Source organism: Carcharhinus amblyrhynchos, chromosome 35, assembly GCF_965287045.1.
Source record: "Carcharhinus amblyrhynchos chromosome 35, sCarAmb.v2.hapA, whole genome shotgun sequence".
Taxonomy (NCBI): Eukaryota; Metazoa; Chordata; class Chondrichthyes; order Carcharhiniformes; family Carcharhinidae; genus Carcharhinus; species Carcharhinus amblyrhynchos.
In genome coordinates, this window is record NC_137358.1 from 14,243,738 (window position 1) to 14,268,588 (window position 24,851).

The 24,851-nt window shown below is 48.7% G+C and overlaps 2 protein-coding genes across 2 annotated transcripts in view; both read left to right on the forward strand.

The window, feature by feature from the left end:
• The window catches only part of LOC145361535 (protein FAM227A-like), a 47,666-nt gene extending 44,351 nt beyond the window's left edge, over nt 1-3,315 (forward strand). The window contains exons 13-14 of the mRNA XM_080217357.1: nt 378-477; nt 3,042-3,315. Of these exons, the coding sequence (XP_080073483.1) occupies nt 378-477; nt 3,042-3,126 (185 nt within the window). The 3' untranslated portion in view covers nt 3,127-3,315. The remainder of the gene's footprint in view (nt 1-377; nt 478-3,041) is intronic.
• A 7,757-nt stretch (nt 3,316-11,072) lies between these two features.
• The window catches only part of tab1 (TGF-beta activated kinase 1/MAP3K7 binding protein 1), a 32,181-nt gene continuing 18,402 nt past the window's right edge, over nt 11,073-24,851 (forward strand). The window contains exons 1-4 of the mRNA XM_080217604.1: nt 11,073-11,130; nt 11,796-11,929; nt 19,457-19,607; nt 20,459-20,545. Of these exons, the coding sequence (XP_080073730.1) occupies nt 11,098-11,130; nt 11,796-11,929; nt 19,457-19,607; nt 20,459-20,545 (405 nt within the window). The 5' untranslated portion in view covers nt 11,073-11,097. The remainder of the gene's footprint in view (nt 11,131-11,795; nt 11,930-19,456; nt 19,608-20,458; nt 20,546-24,851) is intronic.

Consider the following 24,851-nt stretch of genomic DNA (forward strand, 5'->3'; position numbering starts at 1 on the left):
GCACTCATTGGAACACTAAGGGGCAATTTAGCATGGCAAATGCACCTAACCTGCACCCATTGGGACACTAAGGGGCAATTTAGCATGGCCAATGCACCTAACCTGCACCCATTGGGACACTAAGGGGCAATTTAGCATGGCCAATGCACCTAACCTGCACATCTTTGGAGTGTGGGGAGAAACCGGAGCGCCTGGAGGAAACCTATTCAGACACGGGGAGAAGGGCATTCTCCGTTGGCTGTGGGCGGACGTGCCGGTAAAATTCAGCCCCTTGTGTCAGGACTTCTTGAAGTACATCTTGCAGTCTTCCCAATCCCGAGGCAGGAAGATCCGGGCCAATGGACTTTGAGCTTTTTCTCTAACCGCTGGATTTACAGATGACGCTCCCACCTATGGCGATGTGATCGAAGCAGGATACGAGAACGTGCTGAAGCTGAAGGAGATGAGGCAGAAAATGATACAGCCGCTGGCCAAAAGGTTAGTAAGATGGCAGCTCCACCCCCCATCACCCTCCTGGCAGCTTCAGCTGGTATCTGAGTAACAGCCGCGGGCAGCATGCCAAGGGACAGAGCGGCCACTGCACCGTGCTGTACCTCCTCGCAGATTGTAGAGAGTTTGACCAAGCACAGCTCATCTTTCCTGCATAGATGTTTATGTACCATTGTCACAAGTAGGTTACATTAGCATTGCAATAAAGTTACTGTGAAAATCCCCTAGTTGCCACACTCCGGCACCTGTTCAGGTACACTGAGGGAGAATTTAGCACGGCCAATGCACCCTAACCAGCATGTTTTTCAGACTGTGGGAGGAAACCCATGCAGACACGGGGAGAACATGCAGACTCTGCACAGACAGTGACCCAAGCTGGGAATCAAACCCGGGTCCCTGGCACTGTGAGGCAGCAGTGCTAACCACTGTGCTGCCCATGTTCGGTTCAGTGGAATCATGGCCAGCTCAATTGCTGCCAAGCCCAGACCCCGTCAGTGCTGACCCTCCAGTCCCCCCTGCAACCCCTCTCCCACGCCCAATCGCGAGCCCCACAACAGTTCCCAGGCCAGCCCCCTGACCCTCCCTATCCCGATGTACACATCCAGCAGTGGCGATGCCCCCACCTACCTCATCCCAGCAGACCCCTCCCCCCACCCACCGCTGACCCCCTCCCCCCCACCTCAGGGTCAGACCCCTCCCCCCTCCCCAGTAAGCAGGTTTCCCCTCCCCCCAGCCCGCCCTCATCACTGCCCTTCCTCCATCCCAGACTGATCCCAATGCAGAGTGGCAGCGGGACCCCCCCCACCTCCACCAATCGCCCCTAGGCCCCACTCCCTTGACACTGCCCAATGTCCAATGGGCAGTGCCAATGTACATCCTGGGTATGGACACTTTGCCCCTTGGGCAGCGGCAGAAGGCACAGGCTGGCACTGCCAGGGGGCCCATGCTCAGGGGGCACTTCCCCCCCGCACCGCCTGACCAACTGCGGGACCCCCAATTGCGTCCCTTCGTTCTGGCGAGGTCTCCTGCTATTTCACCGAACTTGGAATGCTAGTCTGAACCCCACCAGAATGAAGTACTCCTGTCGCAATGGGAGATTCAATCAGGACCTGAAAGTTCTCGATAATTAGATTTAAACAACATTGAAAACATGTTAAAAAAAGATCCAAATTATTTACCTCTCGCTGCTGGTTTCCAGCCTGGTCTGACCAGCGACTGTTCACCTGCTCTGGGAGATGCGCATGCGTTCCTGGCACTTGCACAAATCCTGGAACAAGGCAGGCAATGCACATCTCCCACCGCGATCCGCTGGAAAAGTTGCGGGTCACGATGGGAGAATTGCAGCCAGTGTTTCATTGTAGGGAATGGGATCAATCCATATTGAGGGGTCTCAGAACAGTGTTACAGTGTTTGGGGTGAGATTATGTTGTGTGGTGAGGGGGAAATATTGAGTGTGTGGAGTAAATCTTACAGTGAGGGGTGTGGGATATATCAGAGTGTTACAGTGAGGAGTGTGGTGTATATCAGAGTGTTACAATGAGGGCTGTGGGGCATATCAGAATGTTACAATGGGGGGGGGGGTGGGCTGTATCAGAGTGTTACAATGAGGAGTGTGGGATATATCAGTGTTACAGTGAGGGGTGTGTGATATAAGCAGAGTGTTACAGTGAGAGGTGTGGAATATATGAGTGTTACAGTGAGGGGTGAGGGATATTATCAGTGCTACACTGACGGCTGAGGGGTAAATCAGTGTTACAGTGAGGGGCATTGGGTAGATCAGTGTTACAGTGAGGGGTGTTGGATATCTCAGAGTGTTACAATGAGGTGTGTGGATTATATCAGAGTGTTACAATGAGGTGTGTGGGGTATATCAGTGTTACAGTGAGGGGTGTGGGATAGATCAGAGTGTTACATTGAGAGATGTGGATTATATCAGAGTGTTACAATGAGGTGTGTGGGGTATATATGTGTTACAGTGAGAGATTTGTTTTATATCAGTGTTACAGTGAGGGGTGTGGGATATATAACAGAGTGTTACAGTGAGAGTGTGGTTTACATCAGAATCTTACAGTGAGCGGTATGGGGTGTATCATTGTTACAGTGAGGGGTGTGGGATATATCAGTGTTACAGTGAAGGCTGTGTTATACTGGCATCCTTACCTTCAGCCACTTGAGGCTTAAGCATTGGAGTTCCTTCCCTAAACTTCTCCAGCTGTCTCACCCTCTCTTCCCCTTTACCTGTTTGACTAAACCTCTGTTCCTCTAACCTAACATCTCCTGTAGCCAGTGTCAAAGTCCATTCCAAAGGCACCTTGTCTTATTACATATAAGGAGCTATATAAATGTAGTTTGTTGTTGTACCTCAGTGTGTCACAGTGAAGCAGATACAGAAATGTGTTACAGTGATATGTGTGTCTCCAGGATTGGAGAGAGGGAAAGGGGGTTGAGAACGGAGGGAGGTTTGAGAGTGCAGTGATTGTTTTTGAGGGAGCTGCCTCACGGGGGTGGAAGTCTGGACCTTGATCCTACCAAGATATTGACTTGTTTTCCAGAATCCACCACTGGAAACTGGCAGATCCACGTGGAGCTCGGTCTGACCTCATCGGCACGAGGAAGCCTGGGCGTTCCAGCAGCTGACAAAACGCACTGAAGGTGAAAATGATCAGGACTGGGGAAAGACTCTGGAGCACAGTCTCTGACTCTGCACCGTAACTGTTCCCTAATAAATGTTATATTGACAATCCAGAGATGGCACAATGTTTGCAACCTGGGCAAGTATCTTCAAAACCAAACTCACATGGGGTGCACCCATCCCACACATCCCAACTGAAGCATAAGAACATAAGAACATAGGAAATAGGAGCAGGAGTAGGCCAACTAGCCCTTTGAGCCTGCCCCGCCATTCAATAAGATCATGGCTGATCTGCCGTGGCTCAGTTCCACATTCCTGCCCTCTCCCCATAACCCTTAATCCCCTCTCTTATCAAAAACCCATCAACCCGCGTCTTAAAAATATTTAGCGAGGTAGCCTCCACCACTTCAACGGGCAGAGAATTCCAGAGATTCACCACCCTTTGAGTGAAGAAGTTCCTCCTCAACTCCATTCTAAACCGCCCCCCCTTTATCTTGAGGCTGTGCCCCCTAGTCCTGCTATCCTTTCTGAGCGGGAAGAGTCTCTCCACCTCTATCCTATCCATCCCATTCATCATCTTATACGTCTCAATGAGATCTCCCCTCATTCTTCTAAACTCTAACGAGTACAAGCCTAATTTATTCAGCCTCTCCTCATAGCTCAACCCCCTCAACTCCGGCATCAGCCTAGTAAACCTCCTCTGCACTCCCTCCAAGGCCAAAATATCCTTGCGTAAGTACGGCGCCCAAAACTGCACACAGTACTCCAGCTGCGGCCTCACCAATGCCCTATACAGCCGCAGCAAGACCTCCCTACTTTTATATTCAATCCCCCTCGCGATGAAGGCCAGCATCCCATTCGCCTTCCTGACCACCTGCTGCACCTGCAAGCTGGGTTTTTGCGACTCATGCACAAGGACCCCGAGGTCCCTCTGCACCATCGCCTGCTGCAGTTTTTCTCCACGTAAGTAATAATCCTTCCTACCATTATTCCTACCAAAGTGGACCACCTCGCACTTGCCAACATTAAATTCCATTTGCCATTTCCTGGCCCATTCGCCCAGCCTATCTAGATCCTTCTGTAGACTCTCACCACCCTCCGCACAATTTGCCTTTCGACCAATTTTGGTGTCATCAGCAAATTTCGACACCCTACACTCGGTTCCCTCCTCCAGATCATCTATATAAATGGTAAATAGCTGAGGCCCCAGCACCGACCCCTGGGGCACTCCACTAGTCACCAACCGCCGATCCGAATAGCACCCATTGACCCCCACTCTCTGCCTCCTATTTGACAACCAGTCCTCTATCCACGCTAACACCCTACCCCCAACTCCATGCCCCCTGACCTTCTGCAATAACCTCTTGTGAGGTACCTTGTCAAACGCCTTCTGAAAATCAAGAAAGACCACATCCACCGGCTCTCCTCTATCCACCGCCCTAGACACACCCTCATAGAACTCCAGTAAATTTGTCAGACACGACTTCCCTTTAACGAAACCGTGCTGTGTCTGCTCTATCAAGCAGTTCCCTTCAAGATGCCTCGCTATTTCCTCCTTGATGACGGATTCTAACATTTTACCTACAACAGACGTTAAACTAACAGGCCTATAATTCCCCGCCTTTTGCCTGGCACCCTTCTTAAACAACGGCGTAACATTAGCCGTTTTCCAATCTTCCGGCACTTCCCCGGAATCCAGCGACGTCTGGAAAATAACCACCTATGCATCCACTATCACCTCCACGATTTCTTTCAGGACCCTCGGATGCATTCCATCCGATCCTGGGGACTTGTCCACAATCAGCCCCTCCAGTCTGTCGAGCACCGCCTCTCTAGTAACAGTAATGTCATCGAGACCCTCCAGTCCTACCACCTTTCCATCTCTAACATCTGGCAAATTATTCACGTCCTCCTCCGTGAAGACCGAAACAAAAAAGTTATTCAAGACCTCAGCCATTTCCCCATCCCCTACCACTAAGTCCCCCTTCTCATCCTCTAAGGGACCAACGTTCACCCTAGCCAGCCTCTTCCTTTTTATATATTTATAAAAACTCTTGCTATCCTTTTTTATATTAAGCGCTAGCCCAGCTTCATAGTTTCTCCTACCCTTCTTTATCAACTTCTTTGTCAATCTTTGTTGACATTTAAACCTCTTCCAATCCTCTTCTCGCCCACTACTCTTAGCTACTCTAAACGCCTCCGCTTTTAATTTAACACTTTCCTTCACCTCCTTCGTTATCCACGGCTTATTACCTCTCCTCCTACGGTCCTTTTTGACCATCGGAATAAATTTCTGCTGAGCACCAAGAAAGATCTCCTTAAAGATCCTCCACTGCTCCTCAGCAGACCTACCTTCCAACGCGCTCCCCCAGTCCACATTCGCCAATTCTTCTCTCATCCTACCGTACTCCCCTCTGTTCAAACAAAGGATGCGTGTCCGGGAACCCACTTTCTCCTCCTCCATCTGCACCAGAAACTCCACCATACAATGATCACTCTCCCCAAGAGGATCCTTCACCGCAAGTTCCCTAATTCTACCTGCCTCATTACATAACACCAGATCCAAGATAGCTCGCTCCCTCGTCGGCTTGCCACAGTCTGCCCAAGTACAGCCACTGTCCTCACATTCTGGCACAGCCTCTAGCCTTACAAACAAACACACACACACACACACACACACACAATCCAGGTACAGCCTCTATTCTCACAGACCATTCTGGTACAACCTATACCAGTGCAATCATCGTCCCAGGGCTGGGAATTCTGTGACAAGTAACCCACCTCCTGACTCCCCAAAGCCTGTCTAATATCTACAAGGCACAAGTCAGGAATGTGATGGAACACTCTTCACTTGCATGGGTGGATGCAGCTCCAACAACACTCAAGAAATTCAACATCATCCAGGACAGTGCAGTCTGCTTGATTGCTACCCTGTCCACAAATGGGGCCATCGTGGAGGACATGGTGGCACAGTGGTTTGCATTGTGGCCTCAGCACCAAGAAACTGGGTTCGATTCCTGGCTTGGGCCACTGTCTGAGTGGAATCTGCATGTTCCCCCCACGTCTGCATGGATTTCCTCCGGGAGTTCCGGATTGCTCCCACAGTTTGAAAGACTTCCTTTTTGGGCATATTGGCCATGCTAAATTCTCTCTGTGTATCCGAACAGGCGATAGAATGTGGCAACTAAAGGATTTTCACAGTAACTTTATTGCAGTGTTAATGTGAGCCTACTCGTAACTAATAAATAATAAATAAACATTCAATCCCTCCTCACTGCTCTATGGTGTGTACAAGAAGCACTGCAGGATTTCACCAAGGTTACTTAGGCAGCAGCTTTCAAATCCAGAACCACAGGATAAGGTAACAGACACATAGGAACACCACCGCCTGGAGTTCCCCTCCAAGTCACTCACCATCCTGATTTGGAAATATATCGTCGTTCCTTCACTGTCACTGGGTAAAAATCCTGGAATTCATTCCCTAACAGCACTGTAGGAGTACCTTCATAACATGGACTTGCAGCAGTTCAAGAAGACAGCTCACCACCACCTTCTCAAGGGCAACTAGGGATGGGCAATAAATGCTGGTCTAGTCAGTGATGATTTGGGGATGCCAGGGTGGGCACAGGAAGAGGTCTCACAACACCAGGTTAAAGTCCAACAGGTTTGGAATCACAAGCTTTCAGAGCACTGCTCCATCAGGCGACTCACCCGATGAAGGAGCAGTGCTCTGAAAGCTCGTGATTCTGAAGATAATTTATTGGACTTTAACCTGGTGTTGTGAGACTTCTTACTGGGTGTAATCAGTGACACCAATACCCTGTAGTTGAATTAAAAGTGCGCACTTCATTCCAGTAGAGACAGTGTCCATTTCTGTAGGTTCGCACTCCAGAGCATCCTCTACGTTTATTCCAGAAATTTGCCATCCTCTCAGATTGAGTAAAGGGAATTAATTTTTATATCACACTTTCGCCGCCACCAGAATTGCAAAATCAATGAAGCAGTTTGGAAAGAGATCACTCTTGTGGTAGGAAAAGGGGCAGCCTGTGTACACAGCAAGCTCCCACAGACTGCAATGTGATAATGACTAGATAAGATGTTTCTGTAATGTTGAATATTCTCTTGGACACCAGGGATAACTTCCTTGCTTTCCATTGAAATAATATCTCGGGATCTTTTACACAAGAGAGGGCAACTACGTCGCATTAATCTGATCTTTCTCTCCACCCGAGCTATGACTGCAATACTACATTCTGCACTCTCGCCTTTCCTTCTCTATGAACGGTATGCTTTGTCTGCATAGCACACAAGAAACAATACTTTTCACTGTATGCTAATACATATGACAATAGCAAATCAAATAAAACAGGGCATCAGATTAAACAGCTCACCCAAAAGAGGGCACCTCCAACCTAGCAGTGCTCCCTCAGGAGTGCACTGGAGCATCAGCCTTTGTGCTGTATGCCTGGACTGGGATTTGTAGACTCAGGACTGAGAGTTGAACCCAGTGAGCCACAGCTGACACTGCAGCCGGGGGAGGATCATTAAAGAGATGACAATGGATAGACAATGACAAACGTGGGGGAACTGCAGCAACTGTTTATTCCTGTCTGGCACAAAAGCAAAATGAGTAAAAGGGCCAATCCATGGCTTACAAAGGAAATTAGAGACAGTATCCAATCTAAGGAAGAAGCATATAGATTGGCCAAGAAAAATAATAAGTCTGAGGATTGGGAACAGTTTGCAATTCAGCAAAGAAGGAACAAGGGATTGATTAAGAAGGGGAAAATACAGCACGAAAGTAAGCTTGCAAGGAACATAAAGAGTGGCACTAAGAGTTCCTATTTGATACGTGAAGTGAAAGAGGTTGGTGAAGACAAGTGTAGGTCTCCTCAGACGGAAACGGGGAAATGTACAAGAGGGGACAGTGAAATGGGCGAGCAACTGAATACATACTTTGGTTCTGTCTTCGCAAAAGAGGACACAAACCAGATGCCAGAAATGTTGGAGAATGCAAGATTTAGTGAGAGGGAAGAGCTGAGAGAGATCAATATTAGTAGAGAAATGGTACTGAGAAAGTTGATGGGATTGAAGGTGGATAAATCCCCAGGGCCTGATAATCTACATCCCAGAGTACTTAAGGAAGTGGCTCTAGAAATAGTGGATGCATTGGTGGTCACCTTCCAGGATTCTACAGACTCTGGAACAGTCCCTGCAAATTGGAGGGTAGTGAATGCCACTCCAATATTCAAAAAAGAAGATAGAGACAAAACGGAATTATATACCAGTAATTTTAAGATCGATAGTGGAGAAAATTTTCAAATCCATTATCAAGGACTTTATAGCGGAGTATTTAGAAAGCAGTGACAAAATCAGACAAAGCATGGAATTATGAAGGGGAGATCATGCTTGACAAATCCGTTGGAATTCTTTGAAGGTGCAACAAGAGTTAACAAGGTGGGGCCAGTTGATGTGGTATATTTGGATTTTTCTGAAAGCAATTGACAAAGTCCTGCATAAAAGACTATCATACAAGATTAAAGTGCGTGGGATTGATTTGATTTTGATTTGATTTATTATTGTCATATGTATTAACATACAGTGAAAAGTATTGTTTCTTGCGCGCTATACAGACAAAGCATACCGTTCATAGAGTACATGGGAGAAGGGAATGAGAGAGTGCAGAATGTAGTATTACACTCATAGCTAGGGTGTAAAGAAAGATCAACTTAATGCAAAGTAGATCCATGCAACAGTCTAGTGGCAACAGGGAAGAAGCTGTTCTTGCGTCGGTTGGTACATAACCTTGGACTTTTGTATCTTTTTCCCGACGGAAGAAGGTGGAAGAGAGAATGTCCAGGGTGCATGGGGTCCTTAATTATGCTGGCTGCTTTGCTGGGGCAGTGACAAGTGTAGACAAAATCAATGAAGGGAGGCTGGTTTGCGTGATGGATTGGGCTACATCATGACCTTTTGTAGTTCCTTGCAGTCTTGGACAGAGCAGGAGCCCATACCAAGCTGTGATACAACCAGAAAGAATGCTTTCTATGGTGCAAGTGTATTGAGATGCATAGCAAATTGTTTGGCAGAAAGGAAACAAAGAGTAGGAACTAATGGGTGCTTTTCAAATTGGCAGGCAGTAACTAGTGGGGTGCCACAGGGATCGGTGCTGGAACCCTAGTTATTCACAATATATATTAATGATGTGGATGAGGGAACAAAGTGTAACATCTCAAAGTTTGCAGATGATCCAATTTGGGTGGGAGAGTGAACTGTGCCGAGGATACAGAGATCCTTCAAAATGACCCGGACAGGTGAATGGGCTAATCAATGGCAGATCCAGTAGAATTTAGATAAATGTGAGGTTATTCACTTTGGAAGCAGAAACAAGAAGGCAGATTACTACCTGAATGGTGTAAATTAGGAGAGGGGAACGTGCAGCGGGATCGGAGTGTCCTTGTGCACCAGTCACTGAAGGTAAGCATGCAGGTTCAGCAGGTGATAAAGAAGGCAAACGGTATGTTGGCCTTCATTGCGAGAGATTTCGAGCACAGGAGCAGGGATGTGATGTTGCAATTATACAGGGCCTTGGTGAGGCCACACCTAGAATATTGTGTGCAGTTTTGGCCTCCTTTTCTGTGGAAGGATGTTCTTACTCTCGAGGGAGCGCAGCGAAGGTTTTCCAGGCTGATTCCGGGGATGTGGGACTGATGTATGAGGAGAGATTGACTAGGTTCAATCATGGGCGGCATGGCAGCACAGTGGTTAGCACTGCTGCTGCATAGCTCCAGGGACTTGGGTTCGATTCCCGGCTTGGGTCACTGTCTGTGCGGAGTTTGCACATTCTCCTTGTGTCTGCTTGGATTTCCTCCAGAAGCTCCGGTTTCCTCCCACAGTCCAAAGATGTGCAGGTTAGGCATGCTAAAAATAAATTGCCCCTTAGTGTCCTGAGATGCATAGATTAGAGGAATTAGTGGGTAAATATATGGGGGTATGGCCTGGATGGGATTGTGGTCGGTGCAGACTCAATGGGCCAGATGGCTGCTTTCTGCACTGTGAGTCTCAATGTTAGGATTATTTTCGCTAGAATTCAGATGAATGAGGGAGGATCTCACAGAGACTTATAAAATTCTAACAGGACTATACAGGGTAGATGCAGGGAGGATATTCCCAATGGTGGGGGAGTCTAGAACCAGGGGTCACAGTCTGAGAATTCAGGGTAGACCATTTAGGACAGAGGTGAAGAGACATTTCTTCACCCAAAGAGTAGTGAGCCTGCGGATTTCATTATCACAAGTAGTAGTTGATAGCAAAACATTGAATGTATTCAAGGGGCGGCTGGATATAGTACTTGGGGCGAATGGGATCAAAGATTATGGGGTGAAAGCAGGATTAGGCTATTGATTTGGATGATCAGCCATGATCATGATGAATAGTGGAGCAGGCTCAAAGGGCCCAATGGCCTCCTCCTGCTCCTATCTTCTATGTTTCTATATCATTGCAGAATCCATTGATATTGCAGCCAGACCTTGCACCCTTCACTCTGCTGCATACAGAGCCTCAGCTCAGCCCAGTGTCCCATCCCTTGGGCCCAGCCCACCATGTCCCAGCCCCGCCCACCGCCCGAATCCCGCCCCCGAACCCAGCCCCGCCCACTACTCCAGTCACTGCACCCAGAGCATAACCCCACCCACTGCCCCAAGACCCGCCTCCTCACTCCCTGAGGCCAGCTCCGCCCTCCAAGACCCAGCCCTGCCCACTGCTCCGAGTTCCGCCCCCTGAGGCCAGCTCCACCCATTGCCTCGAGCCCTGCCGCACCCACTTCGGTCTGCCTAGGGCTCCCTCGCCCCGCCCACTTTCCCTAGCCCCGGCCACTGCCCCAGCCCCGCCCCTTCACTCCAGCCCCGCCCCCTTTAATTTAGGTTCCGCCTCATTCCCGGTCATGCGCTCAATGGGATTTACGTACTTCTGGCGCAATGGCGGCGCAGAGAAGACGGGCGATTCAGAATGTGAGAGACTCAGAGACACAGATAGTGCGCTGGAAAAGAGTCTCCCCGCCTCGGGGAGAGTGGGCTTGGTGCCCCCTGACCTGGGGATATGGGGCTCGGTGTCTCTCTCCTCTGCCCTGGGGATAGGAGGCTCGATGTCGCCCCCTGCCCCAGGGGTGGGGGAACGGGGCTCGGTGTCTGCCCCTGCCCCCCGGCGTGGGGGAATGGGACTTGGTGTCTGCCCCTGCCCCCCGGCGTGGGGGAGTGGGACTCAGTGTCTGCCCCCGCCCCCAGGGTGGGGGAACGGGGCTCGGTGCCTGCCCCTGCCCCCGCCCCCAGGGTGGGGGAACGGGGCTCGGTGCCTGCCCCTGCCCCCGGGGTGGGGGAACGGGGCTCGGTGCCTGCCCCTGCCCCCGGGGTGGGAGAACGGGGCTCGGTGTCTGCCCCTGCCCCCGGGGTGGGGGAACGGGGCTCGGTGCCTGCCCCTGCCCCCGGGGTGGGGGAACGGGGCTCGGTGCCTGCCCCTGCCCCCGGGGTGGGGGAACGGGGCTCGGTGCCTGCCCCTGCCCCCGGGGTGGGGGAACGGGGCTCGGTGCCTCTCCCCCTCCCCCTGGGGGATTGGCGTGTCGTGGTGAATTATTTAAACCTGCTCATAGAGCAATGGTTCATTTTCTTTTCCTGTTCAGGAGCAGCCCAGTTGGACGGACGATCTCACTGTGTGCCAGCTGTCGGGTGTTGGTTATGGCACCAACCGTGTTTATCAGGTGGATGGCAGCAGCTCTGAGGGCCATGCACTGGAGGATGGGTGGCTGAGGTTTCGGTGAGTTTCATCCAACCACCTTACCAGCCTGTCGTCCCAGTCTGAGAAACAAGGATGTGGATCCCTGGTACACTCTGGACAAACTGCTTCACACACTGATGCTCACTCTTACTCTGCACACACACCCTATGCGTTTCACGGTGATATGTGTGGAGTGTGAGAGAATGCTCTTAGAACCTTTATCTAAAGTTTAAAGTGGGAGGAAATCCACGACAACACGGGGAGAACGCAGACTCCACGCACAGTGATCCAAGCTGGGGATCGCACCTGAGGCAGCAGTGAAAATGCTATTCAACAAGATAAAAGCAAAGTGCTGTAGGTGGAATCTGAAAATGCTGGAAAATCTCAGTAGGCCTGACAGTGTTTGTGGAGGGAGAATAGAGCGAACGTTTCTGGAGCTCTGATGAAGGGTCATCCAGACTCAACCTTGGCTCCATTCTCTCTCAGCCCCACACATTCACCTTGCCAATCCCTCTGACACTAGGATCAATTTAGCCTGGCCAATCCACCTAACCTGCACATCTTTGGGCCGTGGGAGGAAACCAGAGCTCCCAGAGGAAACCCACACAGATACAGGGAGAATGTGCAAACTCCACACAGACCGTGACCCGAGCTCGGAATTGAACTTGGATCCCTGATGCTGTGAGGCAGTAGTGCTAACCACTGTTTACCTAAAAGTCCCTCAAATGCTCCTATCATCACCATCCCCGGTTGCATTCCAAGTACTTACCACAGTCTGTAAAAAAAAAAATTGCCCTTCACATCACCTTTGAACTTTCTCCCTCGCATCTCAAGTGCATGCCCCCCCCGGTATCAGATGTTTCAACTCTGGGAAAATGATTCTTCACTGTCAACCCTCTCTCTGCCTCTCAATGTAGATGCATGAAAAGCCTAAAATCATGGTATACAAATCTCTTAAAGGGTTGTGTTCCTTTTAGATATAGGAGGGAGAGGCCAGAGGACGAGAATTCTAAAATTAGACATTGCCAGACTAGGAGCAGAGGAGCGATGGGTGAACAGGACTTGGTGCAAGTTAGAGTACAGCTAGTAAAATTTTGGATGAATTCGTTAACCCATCGAGTCTGCTCCGCCATTCAATCATGGCTGATATTTTTCCTATCCCTCCCATACTCCTGCCTTTTCCCCATAACTCCTGATCCCCTTACTAATCAAGAACCTATCTATCTCTGTCTTAAAGACAGTTAATGACCTGGCCTCCACAGCCTTCTGCAGCAAAGAGTTCCACAGATTCACCACCCTCTGGCTGAAGAAATTTCTCCTCATCTCTGTTTTAAGGATCGTCCCTTTAGCTTGAGGGGTGCCCTCCGGTTCTAGTTTTTCCTACTAGTGGAAGCACCCTCTCTACATCCACTCTATCCAGGCCTCGCAGTATCCTCTAAGTTTCAATAAGATCTCCCCTTATCCTTCTAAACTTCCAAACCTGAAGGTAGCAGGCTGAATGAGGGTTACAGCAGCTGCTGCTGTTCCAACACTGGATGTCAAGCAAGCCATGTGACAAGTAGAATGTGGTAGAGGAGTTGAGAAAGCTGATAGTGAACTAACTGGATATTGTCAGTGTAATAAAGGCAAAATACTGCAGATGCTGGAATTGGCAACAAAAACAGAAAATGCTGGAAAATCTCAGCAGGTCTGACAGCATCAGTGGAGAGAGAATAGACCCAACGTTTCGAGTCTGGATGACCCTTTGTCAGGGTGTCATCAGTATCTCTGCAGAACCTGACATCTTGCATTTGGGTAACTAATTACTCTTCCACATAGTTAGAAATGAAAATGCTTCTTAAAACTTACCCCTTTGACCAAACCTTTGGTCACCTGTCTGTGGTTCACTGTCCCTGTGAAGTGCTTTGGGACAATTGACCATGTTAACGGTGCTATATAAAGGCACGTTGTTGTCCCCAGTGATGCTCATTAAGAACATACATTCCTGTTGTCTGCTCCTCAGTAATGCACACATTACTGCACATCCCTCCTGTAATGTATCCTGTATAGTGTAGATGACAGGTATAGATTTGTGGACAGTACCTGGGATACAGGCAATGACAATAAGAGGACATTTCTACTAGATATTTTTAAATATATATTAGCAGAGACCTGCCAAGCATTTGTGGTGAAATTAGGATCTTTATTGCAACTGCCCTTCTCTTGTTCAGCCCTCTCATATCCCCGTCCCTTCTTCATTTGCCATCCTCGCCCTCCATTCCATCCCTTCTTTGCCATCCCATCCACATTCCGCACCTCCCAGTCCTTTTCTCCCACCAACCCCAGGCATGCACACTAGGGGTGGCACAGTGGTTAGCATTGCTGCCTCTCAGTGCCAGGGACCCCGGGTTTCATTCTAGCCATGGGTGACTGTACGGAGTTTGCATGTTCTTCCCCTGACTGCGTGGGTTTTGTCCCACACTTCAAAGATGTGCAGGTTAACTGGAATGGTCATGGTAAACACGTGGGGATTTGGGTGGTGGGGGGGCTTTTGTAGGATGCTCTTTCGGAGAGTCGGTGCAGACTTGATGGGCTGAAAGGCTGCCTCCTGCACTGTAGGGGTTCTGTGGTAGAGAGGGTGTAAAGAGACTTAGAATGCTGCCAGGACTGGAAAACTTTAGTTATGAGAAAAGATTGTATAGTTTGAGGTTTTCTTTGGAGCAGAGGAGGCTGAGGGGAGATTTTAATTAGGGTGTATAGCATTATGAAATTCCTCAAGAGAATGAATAGGAGAAAGAGCAGTTTCTATCAGCAGAGAGGCTAGTAGATTGAAAGGAATTGATAGAGGATTAGAGGTGAGGTGAGAAGAAACCTTTTCACCCAGAGAGTGCTGAGGCTTTGGAACTCGCTGCCTGAAAGGGCATCTGCTTACTGACTCTTCTCCCACTGGAAGCAGTTTTTCCTCCTTCATTCGATCAACCTGAACACCTCTGCCAAATCTTCCCTTAACCGTCTCAACTCTAAAGAGAACAAGGTCCCACGTGGGAGACTGATTGAGAAGCCTGAAGTATGTGGACTTCAGAGAAATCTGGAGAGATGGATCAGAAACTGACTCAGTAATAGGACACGAGGAGTGGTGGTAGAAGTGACTGGGCGCCAGTGTCCCGTGGTGCACCACAAGGATGTGTGCTGGGACTGTTATTGTTATTTACATAAATGATAACGTGGGGGGAATGATTGGCAAGTTTACAGCTGATACCAAGATTGTTAGAGTGGTTAACAATGAAGAAGAAAGCCGTAGGTTACAGGAAGATATAGATGTGTTGGTCAGGTGGGCAGAGCAGTGACAGATGGTATTTAACCCTGATAAGTGCGTGGGTGTGCACTTTGGAAGAAGTAACAAGACAAGGGAGTGTTTGATGAATGAACCTCAGAGGATCTTGGGGTACTTATTCACAGATCCCTAAGGTGGCAGAGCAGGTGAATAAGACAGTTAAGAGGGTATAAGGGACACTTTTATCAGTTGTGTATAAGAGCAAGGAGCTAATGTTGGAGTAGTGTGTGCAATTCTGGTCACCTCACTATAGGAGGGTTGGAACTGCACATGAGTGGGTACAGAGGAGATTGACCAGGATGTTGCCTGGGATGGAGCTTTTGCACTATAAGAAGAGACTGGATAGGGTGAGGGGGTTTGGTTGCAGGTGTGATTTGAGGGGTACAGACAGGGTGAGTAGGGAGCAGCTGTTCCCCTTGGTTGAGGGGTCAATCATGAGGGGGTATAGTTTTAGGGTGAGGAGCAGGAGATTCAGAGGGGATTTGAGAACATTTTTTCCAGAGGGTGGTGGAAATCTGGAATGCATTGCCTGGTAAGGTAGTGAGGCCGGAAACCTCACAAACTTTAAAAAATATCTGGGTGAGCGCTTAAAACATCATGATACTCGGATACGGGACAAGTGCAGGAAAATGGGGTTAGTGTGACTTTAGTGGTAGTTGTTGTCAATGCAAACTCGATTGGGCAAAGGGCCTTTTCTGCACTATATACCTTGATGACTCTGTATCCTCTGGTCATAGAATCATGCAGAGCAGAAGAGACTCTTTGGCCCATCAAGTCCACACCAACACATTAGAAACACCTGAACTCCTGGCCCATAATTTTGAATGTTATGATGTACGAAGTGCTCATCCAGGTGCTTTTTAAAGGATGTGAGGTAACCCGTCTCTACCACCCTCCCAGGCAGCGCATCCCAGACCGTCACCACCCTCTGGGTAAAAAAGCTTTTCCTCACATCCCCCCCCTAAATCTCCTGCTCCTCACCTTGAACCTATGTCCCCTTGTGACTGAAGCTTCAACTGTGGGGAATAGCTGCTCCTGATCCACTCTGTCCATGCCTCTCAATCCTGAACACCTCGATTAGATTGCCCCTCAATCTTCTCTGCTCCAACGTAAACATCCCAAGCTTATCCAAACTCTCTTCACAACTTAAATGTTCTATCCCAGGCAGCATCCTGGTGGATCTCCTCTGCGCCCCCTCCAGTGCAGTCACATCCTTCCTATAACGTGGCAACCAACAGCACACAGTATTCCAGCTGTGATCTTACCAAAGTTCTAAACAACTCCAACGTGACTTCCCTGCTTTTGTAATCTATGTCTTGATTGATAAAGGCATATGTCTTTTCTGCCACTCTTCCACTTTCAGAGATCTGTGGACAAACATGACAAGGTTCCTTTGTTCCACAGAACTTCCCAGTGTCCTGCCATTCATTGAGTACTTTCTTGTCAAATTACTCCCTCCAAACTGTGTCACCTCTCACTTTTCAAGGTTAAATTCTATCTGCCACTTAGCTGCCCATATGACCATTCTGTCCATATCTTCTTGTAGCCCAAGACACTCCACCTCACCAACAAGGGGAGAAGTTTCTTCCTGTCTACTCTGTCTATGCCCCTCATAATTTTATACATCTTAATCACACACCCCCCTCAGCCTCCTCTGCTCCAAAGAAAACAGCCGCAGCCTATCCAATCTCCCTTCATTAGCAAGACCAGCATTTATTACCCGTCTTTAATTGCCCTTGAACTGAGTGGCTTGCTTGGGCATTTCAGAGGGCAGGGCATTGCTGTGGCTCTGGAGTCACACGTAGGCCAGACCGGGTAAGAACGGCAGATTTCCTTCTCTAAAGGACATTAGTGAACCAGATGGGTTTTTATGACAATGGAACAATCACCGTTATTGAGACTGGTTTTCAATTCCAGAATTTAATTGAATTTAAATTCTAATAGCTGCCATTTTGGGATTTGAACCTGTGTCCCCAGATCCTGGATTGTTCACCCAGTGACGTTCCCACACTATCACTGCCTCCCCCGCTGTGTGCGTGACAAGCTGTGACCATTGAATTTGATGCCTGGTGTAAGTTTCAATGTGCAGGAAAAGCAGGAACTAACCAGCTGGCCCATAATTTTCCATCGACCGACCCACTCTTCCCATCTGTCTCACAACACGAGATATGGAAGTTAAATGTAAAATCACAAAGAAATCCCTGGGCCAACTTAGAGGAAGAATTCAGAGAAATTTCTATCCCAGCTCCAGGATATGCACTGATTGGAGTGGCGCAGTGCTGCCTCACAGTGCCAGGGAACCAGGTTCGATTCCCAGCTTGGGTCACTCTGCAGAGTTCTGCCCGTGTCTGCGTGGGTTTCCTCTGGGTGGTCCTGTTTCCACCCACAATACAAAAAATGTGCAGGTTAGATTGATTGGCTATACTAAATTTTCCCTTTGTGTCAGAAGGACTAGCGTGGTAAACATGGGGTTATAGAAACAGGGCCTGAGTGGGGTTGTTGTCAAAGAATCGTAGAATCATACAGTGCAGGAGGAGGCCATTCATCCCGTCAAGCCTGCACTGACCACAATCCCACCCAGCGTCCTATCATTACACCATGCGTTTACCCTTGCTACTCCCTTGGATGCTAAGAGGCAATTTAGTATAGCCAATCCACCAAATCTTTGGACTGTGGGAGGAAACCAGAGCACCTTGAGGAAACCCACACAGACACGGGGAGAATGTGCAAACTCCACACAGACAGTGACCCGAACCAGGAATTGAACCTTTGTCCCTGGCGGTATGAGGCAGCAGTGCTAACCACTGTGCTACTGTGGTTAGCACTGCTGCCTCACTGCTCTCGCTCATTGATGCCCATCCCCAACCAGGGGTCATCTCCAACACTCATCATAGACACGCTTTGATTGAATGAGAGCATCCCTCCACTCTGCTGCCCGTAGTGTTAGGCCAGGGACCCTCGCTGATGGATGAATGACAGTCCCACCCACTCCAGCATACATCCGTGATGTATGTTTGTTCAGCCGAGGTGGGTGAACGGCCTGTGCAGATGTTGCAGTAGTGTGTTGGACGTGTGCCCCCTTCCCCAGTGCGTCCATATCTGCCCCATCTAAGGGGCTAATGATTGTTTGTATTTCACTGTAACCCTGTCCAGAGGTTGGTACACCTCGTCCCTCTTGCCTTCATCCAAACTATGTGGCCACGTTCCCCTCCAACTCGATTTTCAAGTTTGCTGATGACACCACCGTAGTGGGTCGGATCTCAAACAGTGGTGAGATAGAGAATCTGGTGAACTGGTGCGGCAACAATAATCTCTCCCTCAATGTCAGCAAAACGAAGGAGATAGTCTTCGACTTCAGGAAGCGTAAAGGAGAACACACCCCTGTCTACATCAGTGGAAGGGTTTGAGACTTTTAAGTTTTTAGGTGTCCAGATCACTAAAAACTGTCCTGGCCCCTCCTGCCAACACTATAGTTAAGAAAGCCCACCAACACCTCTACTTTCTCAGAAGTGTAAGGAAATTTGGCATGTCAGCTACGGCTCTCGCCAACCTTTACAGATGCACCATAGAAAGCATTTCTTCTGGTTGTATCACAGCTTGGTATGGCTCCTGCTCTGCCCAAGACCACAAGAAACCAGAAAAACTCATGAATGTAGCCCAGCCTATCATGTAAACCATGCTAACCATCCATTGACTCTGTCTACACTTCCCACTGCCTCAGCAAAGCAGCCAGCGTAATTTAAGGACCCCACACAGCCCGGACGTGTTCTCTTCCACCTTCTTCCGTTGGGAAAAAGATACAAAAGTCTGAGGTCACATACCCAACCGACTAAAGAACTACTTCCCTACTGCTGTCAGATTTTTGAATGGCCCTACCTCGCATTAAGTTGATCTTTCTCTACACCCTAGCTATGACTGTAACACTACATTCTGCACTCTCTCCTTTTCTTCTCTATGAAAGGTATGCTTTGTATCGCGCAAGAGACAATATTTTTCACTGTTAATACATGTGACAATAATCAAATCAAAAAGCTATTAATATCCCTGATGATTAACTGCCCTCGGCCTGGTCCCTGTCAAGTTTAACTTGTGACCATTCCTCGCATTGATCATTGATTTGATTCTGTGTGAATGGAAGAGGGATCCATTGTTGGATCCGGTTAGTGACATTCCTTCCTCCGGAAGCAATTTCACCAGATTTACTCCTAACCAAACCTCCTTGAGCTGATTTTCGGTCTATTGTCTCCCTGCAGTGAGGATGAGTGCTACCTCTATGGTGTCTTCAATGGATACGATGGGAGTCGCGTCTCGAAGTTTGTGACTCAGAGGCTGACAGCAGAGCTGTTGCTGGGACAGCTGACTGTCAATCACACTGACGCTGACGTCCGTAAGGTGTTATTGCAGGTATTGAACCAATCACAATTGCTGATTCCTTCGCAACGTCAGGGGAGCCGAGACAAGGCAGCAAATTTATTGGTCACAGGGTGTTGGGGGGAGGGGTGGAGTGGCTTTAAATTAAACCTGCCCGGGTGCGAGAGGAGGCTGAGTGTTTCCATCAAACCTGGTCTTCGGAGGGGACTGATTTATATTTAACAAAGACATGGAGCTAATCAGTTAAGGAGGATAACTTCAGGAGAACACAGAGTGGTGAAATATTCCCATCAAATACTCCCAGGATAGGTACAGCATAGGGTTCAATACAGAGTAAAGCACCCTCAACACTGTCCCCCATCAAACACTCCCAGGACAGGTACAGCATGAGGTTCAATACAGAGTAAAGTTCCCTCTACATTGTCCCCATCAAACACTCCCAGGACAGGTACAGCATGGGGTTAGATGCAGAGTAAAGCTCCTTCTACACTGTCCACATCAAACACTCCACAGCCATTTTGGGTGCAGGGGAAAGCTCCGTCACATTGTGCGTGATGGGTTAGGGTTAACTGAACTTCCGGTATGCACACTCCTCCTTTTCGCAGCAGCTGAACATTTTGTGGTTTCGGAGTGAGATTGTCTGTTGATGATTGAATTGGGATTAGTTTTGTGTTGTAATATCTTGTTCCTGACCAGATGGTGAAATCTGCACCAACTTCACATCAAATGGGATTCACACGGCCAGCAGGATTGCAGTGAGTGGGCAGGGAAGGGACACACTCGGGGCTGGGTTGGGCAGGGGAGGGACACGCCCGGGGCTGGGGTAGGTGAGTTGGTGAGGGGCTGCCCACACACCTGAGACCTGTTTGTTTTCTCCTCCACAGGCCTTTGATGTGGTAGAGCGCAGTTTCTTTGAATCAATCGATGACTCTCTGGCAGTAAAGGCTAACCTGTTGTCTCAGCTTCCGGAGGTAAGTGTACTGTGTGCCTGCATACCATCCGTATCACATTAAACACCGTCGGGCTGCACTGTGTGCCTGCGTACCCATCCGTATCACATTAAACACTGTCACGCTGCACTGTGTGCCTGCGTACCCATCTGTATCACATTAAACACTCACGCTGCACTGTGTGCCTGCGTACCCATCCGTATCACATTAAACACTGACACGCTGCACTGTGTGCCTGCGTACCCACCCGTATCACATTAAACACTGTCACGCTGCACTGTGTGCCTGCGTACCCATCCGTATCACATTAAACACTGTCATGCTGCACTGTGTGCCTGCGTACCCATCCGTATCACATTAAACACTGTCACGCTGCACTGTGTGCCTGCGTACCCAACCATACCGCAGTAAGCACTGTTGCACTGAACAGCAGGTTCCTGTGCTATAATTTCAACTCTGGATTTGATTGACTCTGGGGATGAAAGGGTTAACGTATGAAGAACGATTAAACGGTTTGGGCTTATAATCACTGGAGTTCAGAAGGATAAGAGTGGATCTGATTGAGGGATATAAAATTTTTGAAGGGATTGATAAAACAAATGTAGACCAAATATTTCCTTTTGTGGGGGCAATCGAGAACAAGAGGTCACAGGTATAGGTGGTAGATTTAACATTGCGATGAGGAGGAGCTGCTACTTGCAGAGGGTGGTGAATTTGTGGAACTCGCTGCCCCATAGCGTGGTGGAGTCTGAATCACACAACCACCACCACTCTGGATTAGTAGTCCAGCAACATGCCATTGCCTGCCAAATTTCTGAAGGATCTATGGTACAAATTAAGTTGTAGGCCAGCCATGATCCTAAAAGCAGAACAGGTCTTTGGGCTGATTGGCCACTTCCAGTTCCGTTGTTGCTCCTTTTGCTTCTCCTTAAAACCTACTGTACCCAAGCTTTTGCTCATTTGTCCTGCTATCTCCTCATTAGCCTCTGTGCTGGTTCATGATCGCCAAGCCTGCCTGCTCCTAGCTCTGCTTCCCCCAGCACCCTGAGCAAAGCCTGGCAATGTTACAGATTTACTACACTGTACCCACCATCAGCAGCCCCAAAGCGAGGTTCCACACTCTGCTTCCCCCAGCACCCTGAGCAAAGCCTGGTGATATTAGAGTGTGGAACCTTGCTTTGGGGTTGCTGGTGGTGGGTATGGTGCTGTAGTAAAGGAGGTCACCCTGCGCTCAGTGTTGGAGCTGTGAAGGTTAGGGTTAGGCACTATTATGATGGTTGCATCTTAAGGTGGCCTTTGGTAACCATAGTTACATAGCCTGTTGCTGTGGTAACTGTGTGTGCAGTAGAGCTACGTTGCAGTTGGCTTAATTGGGGTCCATTGGTTTGAGAGATGAGTACAGGACGAAGGAAACCAAGTGAAAATAATGGGGCCATGTTGCCAGAGAGTCCCTCATTTCCCTTCCCCCCCCCCAACTGCCTTTCATCCAGCTGTGTGCGTTGTAGTGTTGGGTTGTGGGGGAACAAGCCCAAGGGGGAGCGAGGGTTCGCTCACTCCGAGTCTGGGCAGCAAGTGTTGGGTCCAGTCATGTAATGTACATGTCATGTACGTGTGTGGCCCATTAGCATACATGCACGCACTCTTGCCTGATAATGTGGATAATCCTGCATGCTAATATCATTAAGACACTCCCAAGCCCATGTGAATAGTTCTGTACAGTGGTGCTATTTGCTGCTACTCAAGTACTCTAATGATTCTTGACAGTCGTGTTGTTTGACACGCCTGACCACATCCTGTGTCGCAATCCTGTTTAGCAGATTAAACAGATGTTTAACGCAGGTACTGATTGAAATAGTTTATCCTCCATGCAATCAGTCACGGTAATGACTTATTTATTTAGCAGCTTTTTTTCTGTTCAGTTTTAACAACAATTGTGGAACATTGAGTCCCTACAGTGCCGTGCAGCCCATCGAATCTGCACCAACAACAATCTCACCCAGGCCCTATGCCTGTTATCCCATGTAGTTACCCTGCTAATTCCCCTGACACCAAGGGGCTATTTAGCATGGCCAATCCATCTAAGAAGTCTCACAGCACCAAGTTAAAATCCAACAGGTTTATTTGGTAGCACAAGCCAGTAGCTTTCGGAGCACTGCCCCTTCATCAGATGAGTGGGAGCTCTGTTCACAAACAGGGTATATAAAGACACAAACTCAATTTACAAGATAATGGTTGGAATGAGAGTCTTTACAGGCAATCAAGTGAGAACATAAGATTTAGGAGCAGAATTAGGTCATCTAACCCTTCAAGCCTGCCCCGCCATTCAAGTCTTAAAGGTACAGACAATGTGAGGGAGGGTTAAGCACAGGTGAAAGAGATGTGTATTGTCTCCAGACAGGACAGTTAGAGATTTTGCAAGTCCAGGCAAGTCATGGGAGTTACAGATATTGTGACATGAACCCAAGATCCAGGTTGAGACAGTCCTCGTGTGCAGAACTTAGCTATCAATCTCTGCTCAGCGATTCTGCACTGTCGTGTGTCATGAAGGCTGCCTTGGAGAACGTTTACCTGAGGATCAGAGGCCGAATGCCCGTGACTGCTGAAGTGTTCCCCAACAGGAAGAGAACACTACTGCCTGGTGATTGTCGAGCGGTGTTCGTTCATCCATTGTCGTAGTGTCTGCATGGCCTCCCCAATGTACCATGCCTCGGGACATCCTTTCCTGCAGCATTTTGGGTAGACAACATTGGCCGAATTGCAAGAATATGTACCGTGTAGCTGGTGGATGGTGTTCTCACGTGAGATGATCGTATTCGTGTCAGGGATCTGACACGTCTTGCAGAGCTTGCTGTGGCAGGGTTGTGTGGTGTCGTAGTCACTGTTCTCTTGAAGGCTGGGTAATTTGCTGTAGACAATGGTCTGTTTGAGGTTGTGCAGTTGTTTGAAGGCAAGAAGTGGGAGTGTGGGGATGGCCTTGACGAGATGTTTGTCTTCATCAGTGACGTGTTGAAGGCTCCGGAGAAGATGCCGTAGCTTCTCTGCTTCTGGGAAGTACCAGATGATGAAGGGTACTCTGTCCGCCGTATCCCATGTTTGCCTTCCGAGGAGGTCAGTGCGGTTTTTTGCTGTGGCATGTCGGAACTGTCGATTGATGAGTTGAGTGCCATATCCTGCTTTTTATGAGGGTATCTTTCAGTGTCTGGAGGTGTCTGTTGCAATCCTCCTCATTGAGCAGATCCTCTGTATACAGAGGGCTAGTCCATAGGGGATGGCTTCTTTAATGTGTTTAAGGTGGAAGCTGGAGAAGTGGAGCATTGTGAGATTATCCGTGGGCTTGCAATACGATGAAGTGTTGAGGTGACTGTACTTGATGGAGATGCGTGTGTCCAAGATGGACTTTAACCTGGTGTTGTGAGACTTCTTACTGTGCTTACCTCAGTCCAATGCTGGCATCTCCACATCATGGTAATCCATCTCACCCACACAGCTTTGGAGTGTATTCATCATGAGTTTTTTATCCCCCAACCCCATTCCATAAGCCTCAGTTTTGTTAACCAGCCTTGTTTATGTTGGTCTTTGTCAAGCATTTTCTCTCAATGAGTGCAGTGGATATGAATTTATCCCCTTCCCCAGCCTTTTCTGTCTCGCAGCCGGAGAATTCAGTTAGGTTAGTCAAACGCAATCTGCTCCTCTCAAATCTGTGCTGCTTCTCCTGAATGAACTTACCTGTCACTGATTTTAAACAGACTGGGCTGGAGTTACCAAATCATAGAATCCCTACACTGCAGAAGGACATTCAGCCCATCGAGTCTGCACCAACCACAATCCCACCCAAATCTATCCCCATCATCCCACGCGTTTACCCCAGCTAGTCCTCCTGACACTGAGGGGCAGTTTAGAATGGCCAATTCACCTAACCCGCACATCTTTGGACTAGGAGGAAACTGGAGCACCTGGAGGAAACCCACGCAGACATGGGGAGAATGTGCAAACTCCACACAGACAGTGACCCAAGCCGGGAATCAAACCCAGGTCCCTGGCACTGAGGTAGTAGTGCTAACCACTGTGCCGCCCATCTGTTCTTATGCTACAATAAGTGTTAATAATCATTATCTAATCTTCCAGAACATCCCCCCCCCCCCCCTTCCCACCCCAAACCCTGGTATCGAGGGAAGATTGGAGAATAATGATCAATTGTTCCACCATCACACCACCCCCCCATCCAAAAAACCACCCAGTCGAAGCACACAACCTTTCCAGGTGTTTGTCAATCTTCACCCCATCCTTCAGATACAAAGAAATCAGAGCTACTGATATTTTGTCAGCA